Below are 6,193 nucleotides of genomic sequence, written 5' to 3'. Positions count from 1 at the left end.
TCTTGGGGCCCGACCCCCTGACCCTGCCCATCCTGTAAATAAATGTATTTACCTTTGGGATCCCAGCTCTAGACCAAAGGGTTGGGGAGGAATGGGGGGGGTGGAGGGTATCCATTTGGGGCACTCTTGTGACTGACAGGATTGGGGTTCAGACTCAGGAAAGACCGGGACACTCTAAACAGTGAAGAGGGGAGGGGGAGGGCCTGGGTGTGCCTGTGAGCAGCCCTTCCTCAGAGGCTGTGAATGAAGTGGGGTTGTCTTGCTGCATCCCACTGTGTGGGCAGAGCCCCCCACCCCAGTTGGTGGGGGGAGGGCATGTCCAGGTGCCAGTTCCCGTGTTCTGACCAAGACGTCTGGCTCTTGAGTTTGTGGGGCTGCTTCTGAACAGGATCTCTCAGGCCTTGGTGGGGGCCTGGGGCAGGCACTACCCAGTTGCTCTTTTATTTGGGGGGGGGGTCACACCCAGTTGATGCACGAGGGCTCTGCACTCAGGAATTACTCCTGGTGATGCTTGGAGGACTGTCTGGGATGCTGGGAATCGAACCTGGGTCGGCCGCGTGCAAGGCAAACTCCCTACCCGCTGTGCTATCGCTCCAGCCCCACTACCCAGTTTCAGGAGTCAAGAGAGCCTGTATCCAGATTTAGACCATGTATGTGAGTGCCCAGGTGAGATCCCCCGCATTGTGTGGTCCCCGGAGCTCCACCCTGGGCCCCAAACCAAGGAAACAAGCCAGTCTGCTCTGCACTGTATTGAGTTCGGGCAGGGGCTCCCCGGCCTCACTCGCGGTAGTGCTTCCACTTCCGGATGATCTCATAGAGCTGGTCGCCTGGGGACAGCGTCGGCTGCACATCCCGGTGCCCTTTGACCTCGTAGTTCTTGCTCAGAGCCCCTCGAGCCACTCCACAGTCCAGCAGGCTCAGGGCCGCCCGGATTGCCCGGGGCGGGGGTGAGCGCTCTAGAGAGACAGGTGGGGGTCAGGCTGCTTGTGCGGCTGACCGCCCCTACTGCAGCTGGGGTGCCAGACCCTGCACCACTGCAAGCACTGCCCTCTGGGTAAGCCGTGCGTCCCAGCACCAGCTGTCCTGAGGAGCACTGGACAGTGAGCTTGCGGCCAGTGCTCACAAAGAGCCTTGGGTTCGAAAGGGTCCCGAGCAGGAGGCAAGGCCCTGAAAAGCCAAGTCTCTTGGTTGAGACCACCAGCTGATCTGTCCTGAAGCAAATGCACCGAACCCACCCCAGCAGCTGCCTCCACTTACCCATGTAGTTCCCCATGAAGGCTATGGCGATGGAGCGGGGGTTCCAAGTGGGCCCCGAGTGGTCACCCTTGTAGTCCCAGCCTCGGCCCTCGTACACAAGTCCATCTTCTCCAATCAGGAAGCTAGGGGTGTACAGAGGAGGGAGTCCTGAAGGGCTTCCTGGAGGAGGAGACGTGGCCCCTCCTCTACCAGCGCTGTCCTGGTCCCTGCCACTGTCGCAGCTATTCCTGGCACCCGCCCCCCTGTCGCCTGGTCCTCCACTGGTCTTGTGCCAGACTTAGCTCAGCTGGTGCCTTTTTTTGTCATCAAAACAAAGCTACATGCCAGGACAGCCTTCACTCTAGGTGGGGAATCAGATGTGGCACAGTCAGGGAACATGGACACACACACACACCTGCTTGCCCCAGCTGGCTTCCTGTGCCCTGTTCCCAGCTGGTTGAGGGACACTCTCATGATAGACTCAGGGACCTGATTAACATCATCTGCAGACACAGATCCAGCAAGAGCCCTCAGCTTCCTGTGCTGGTGGGGCCTGATGGAGGGAGGGAGACTTGGCCCTTGGATGCACTTAACATCCATTAATTGGGGGGGAGGGGAGCTGAGGGTAGAAGCAGACCCGTCAATCATAGCACCTCTCCGCTGTGTGATTCAGCCCACTTCCTTTTTGTTTTGGGGCCACACCCAGCCATGCTCCGGGGTGACTCCTGGCTCTGCACTCAGGAATCACTCCTTAAGGTACTCACGGGACCCTGTAGGGTGCCAAGGATCAAGCCTGAGTTCATTGTGTGCAAGGCAAGTGCCCTTCCCGCTTGATTGATTATCCCCCTAGCCCCGCTGTCAGTCCACTGAGACCCGGGTTTTCCCTCCCCACCCCCAACTTCCCCAGAATGTCCCATGGGAGTGGGGTTTCAGCTGGGCAGCTCTGAGCCCCTCAGTCAGAGATTCACTTTGTTCACCACACAACTCAATCCGCGAATTCTGGGAACTCTGAACTACCACTCCTGCCCTCCAGATGGTGGCCTAAGGGCTTTGCATGTCTTGGGTGATCCTGTGTGGGAGGAGGAAGTTGGAGTGGGAGAGAGTGGGACAGAGGCCAGCAGGGAGGGTTGGGGGCACTGGAACCCCTGACCTCCCACTCCACCAACCTTTTTTTTTTTTTTTTTGCTTTTTGGGTCACACCTGGCAATGCACAGGGGTTACTCCTGGCTCTGCACTCAGGAATTACTCCTGGCGGTGCTCGGGGGACCATATGGGATGCTGGGAATCGAACCCGGGTCAGCCGCATGCAAGGCAAACGCCCTACCCGCTCTGTTATCTCTCCAGCCCCTCCACCAGCCTTTTTTTCTGTCAGGTGACAAAGGCACCTTGCAGGACTCTGAAAGAACCACAGGGATTTCTAGGGTGTTGGGCCACTGCCCCTTCCTCCAGGGAGCCCATCTGAACTTAAGCCTTAGGAACTGGCATTTTCATTCCTGCCTATGCGTTGCCTTCCAGGTGAGCCCTGGGAGAAAGGAAGACTGGGGGCGCGGGAAAGGGAGTCGAGGACTCCAGGACTCGTCCAGCAGGCTCTCCTTGCTCCTTCCCGGCCCCGGCCCCTCTCCCCAGCTCCAGCCTGGTGGCGCTCGGCACTCACTTGTAGCCCACGTCGCACCAGCCCTGCGTGTTCACGTGGTAGTTCTGCACGTTCCGGGCCTGCTGCTGGCACAGGTCCGGGGTGTTGCAGTGGCTCCCGGCCGTGTGCGCCACCACGACGTAGCGCGCCGGCAGTTTCAGGCGCTGGGAGCACCGGGAGGCCAGCGCCCTCCACTCCCTGCGGGGCACGATGGGGCTGCAGCAGCGCCGGTCCTCCTTCGCCTCGCCCAGCGCCACGAGCGCCAGGAGCGCTCCGGCCAGCAGCGCGCGGCAGGGGGCCATGGCAGTGGGGCGCAGGATGACCAGGGGCGCTCCCAGCTCCCTGCCTTTATGGGCCCGAGGTGGGGGTGGGTGGAACCTGCTGCCCCAGCCCCAGCCCAGCGCGACACTTCCCGGTTGGGTCCGGGAACGGGGGGAGGGGGGATTCCGACTTCACTTCCTTCTGGGCATGGCTCCAACAGGATGCATGCGGTAAGGTCGGGTCAGGTGCCAGGGGAGGTGGGGGAGGCCCCCCTCTAGTTCTGACCAGAGGTGGGGTGGGGTGAGGGGAAGGTTGCTGGCAGGGCGCCTCCAGACTGGTTTCCTCCAGTCCCACCCACCTGAGGACCCCCCAAAGCGCAGAGGGGTGCTTTACTTGCACCTCATTTCCTCTGCCCAGGTGGTTCAGGCTTAAAGCGGGGGTGGGGGGGTGGGGGGGTTGGGAGGGGAGCGCCTAGTGGAGCCCCCAGACTCTCAGAGATTTCATCACATGGTCCTGATGTTAGAATTTTTAAAAATTATTATATTTTTTGCTTTTTGGGGGTCACACCCGGCTACGCACAGGGGTTACTCCTGGCGGTGCTCGGGGACCATATGGGATGCTGGGGATTGAACCCGGGTCAGCCACATGCAAGGCAAACGCCCTACCCGCTGTACTATCACTCCAGCCCCTGTGAGAATGTTTTAAATGCCATTCTAATTCATGTTATTGGCATTTGATTTTATTGATTTTGATTTGGGTGCCACACCTGGCCTCAGGGCTTACTCCTGGCTCTGTGCTCAGGGGTCACTCCTGGCGGGGCTTTCTAGGAGGGTCCACGGTGCCAGGATAGGGCTGCAGGGAAAGTAAGTGCCTTGCCGGCTGTACTCTCGCTCCAGTGCCCATTGCTTTTTTGTTTCTTTGGAGGTCTGGGTCAGGCCACACATCATCCTGCTAAGCAGCTGTTCCTGGCTCTGTGCTTAGAAGAGACACCTGGCAGTGCCCGGGCGGGAGACCTTAGAGAGTTCGGCAGGTTTGAACATAGGGGGGCCATGCGCAGGGCAAATGCCTCCTCCCTGTCCTCACAACGTTTGTATTAACTACCACTTAGGGCAGAATATGAGAACTGGGGCTGGGTGGGGGATCGCCTTAAAGCCACGAAGGAGATGGTCTTGCAGGAGCTCAGGGACTTCAGAGGTTAAATTCTAGGTATAGTTGGCATGCTGCCTGCTTCTCACAAGCTGTTTCTCCCTTCTTTTGTGGATTCTCTGTTTCCTGTATCACCTTCAGCAGGTCTTTCCACATGCAAATGACAGAACCTGTGTTTAAGAAAATCCATGATAGGGACTGAAGTGATAGCACAGTTGGTTGCCTTGCACTCCGACCAACCCAGGTTCGATTCCCAGCATCCCATATGGTCCCCCGAGCACTGCCAGGAGTGATTCCTGAGTGCAGAGCCAGGAGTAACCCCTAAGCATCACTGGGCATGGCCCCCTCAAAAAAGGGGGGGGCTGGAGTAATAGCACAGCGGGTAGGGCGTTTGCCTTGCACACGACCAACCCAGGCTCAATTCCCAGCATCTCATAGGGTCCCCTGAGCACTGCCAGGAGTAATTCCTGTGCATCGCTGGGTGTGACCCAAAAAGAAAATATTTCCCAGTTGTTCTAGTGCAGTGATGAGTTTGATTCCGTTGTCAATTTCAACCCTGTCCCTAAGTAGCTGGATTGCCTTGGACAGTATCTGATACCAGTGACCACTTCCTTCTGGAAATGCGCCATCCCTCTCATCTGTGTCCTAATACCTTTCTTGCTCTTCCTTCTGCTTCTCTGGCTGGTCTCTGGCTATAATTTTCAGACTCTTCATTTTGTTTTTTGTCTTTTGGGTCATACCTGGCGATGCTTAGGGGTTACTCCTGGCTCTGTGCTCAGGAATTACTCCCAGCAGTGCTTGGGGAACCCTGTGGGATACTGGAGATCGAACCCAGGTCGACTGGCATGCAAGGCAAGCGCCCTCCCCACTGTACCATTTCTCCGTCCCAGTTCCTTTCTTGGTGACCCAATGGTACCCTGCTTTGCCAGATGCTAGTATCCAGGTCACTGTCCCAGCCCAAACCAGAATGGAGACCCTGTGTGTGTTCTGTGCAGGGCAGGGATGAATCTGCAGGATTCTGGTTCTGTGTATCCTCCTGCCCACAGGCACCCCTAAGGCAAAATCCCCCAAATGCCTCAGAAACCGTGAACCGCGCCCTCAGCCCTCTCCCTTCTTAGAATAAGGCCACCACCAAATGGCGCCTTCAGTCAACCCCCCATTCCCTCCCGCTGGTTTCTGGCGCCCAGCCACGCCAGGCATGCAGCAGGGGCTCCATAAACAGCTCCTGCCACCCCTCCACTCTCCCTCCAATGCCCCATCCCCTCCCGTGCCTGGCAGCTTATTAGCATTCTCCTGCAGTTTCCTGTCCAGTCCCTCCTGTCTCCTGCCCTTGGATCCACTCCCTGTCTCCTGCACAATCCCGGCCTGCCTCCCCTCGGCCCCGCAGGCACTCTGCTTCCTGGGAGGCTGGAGCTTAGATGCAGTTCAGTCGCTGATCAGTGGGGTCGAGTTTTCACCCTCAGATTTGACTCACACCTGAATTATGCCAGAGATCCAGCCAGTGTTGGCCTAGTGTGAGGCAAAGACCCAATCCACTAAGCTACCCTGCTGGCCTCCAGGAGTTTCCTCCCTCGCTCCCCCTCCCCCCAGCTTAGAACCACACATATGAAGATGCTCAGGGCCTGCCCTGTTCAGGGATCACTCGTGGCAGTGCTCAGGAGACCTTAAGTGGTTGACTGTGTGTAAGGCTAGTGCCTTCCCTGCTCTATTGTCTTTTTTTTCTTTTTGGGTCACACCCAGCGATGCTCAGGGGTTACTCCTGGCTCTTCACTCAGGAATCATTCCTGGAAGTGCTGGGGGACCATATGGGATGCCGAGGATTGATCCTGGGTTGGCCGCGTGCAAGGCAAACCCCCTACCCACTGTACTATCACTCCGGCCCCTCTGTGTCTTTCTAGAGCCCCACATTTTTCATTT

The 6,193-nt window shown here is 57.9% G+C and overlaps 1 protein-coding gene across 1 annotated transcript; it reads right to left on the bottom strand.

The window, feature by feature from the left end:
- Positions 1 to 777: 777 nt before the first annotated feature.
- Positions 778 to 3,171, bottom strand: PGLYRP1 (peptidoglycan recognition protein 1). The gene is made up of 3 exons (XM_056137185.1): positions 2,891 to 3,171; positions 1,258 to 1,379; positions 778 to 956 (listed from the first exon to the last, which is right to left on the bottom strand). The coding sequence occupies exons 1-3, from the start codon at positions 3,169 to 3,171 to the stop codon at positions 778 to 780; spliced, it is 582 nt and encodes a 193-aa protein (XP_055993160.1).
- Positions 3,172 to 6,193: the final 3,022 nt, after the last annotated feature.

Source organism: Sorex fumeus, unplaced genomic scaffold, assembly GCF_029834395.1.
Source record: "Sorex fumeus unplaced genomic scaffold, SorFum_2.1 ptg000122l, whole genome shotgun sequence".
NCBI lineage: Eukaryota > Metazoa > Chordata > Mammalia > Eulipotyphla > Soricidae > Sorex > Sorex fumeus.
The sequence above is the reverse complement of the archived record's forward strand: the minus strand, read 5'-3'. Positions and strand labels throughout refer to the sequence as shown.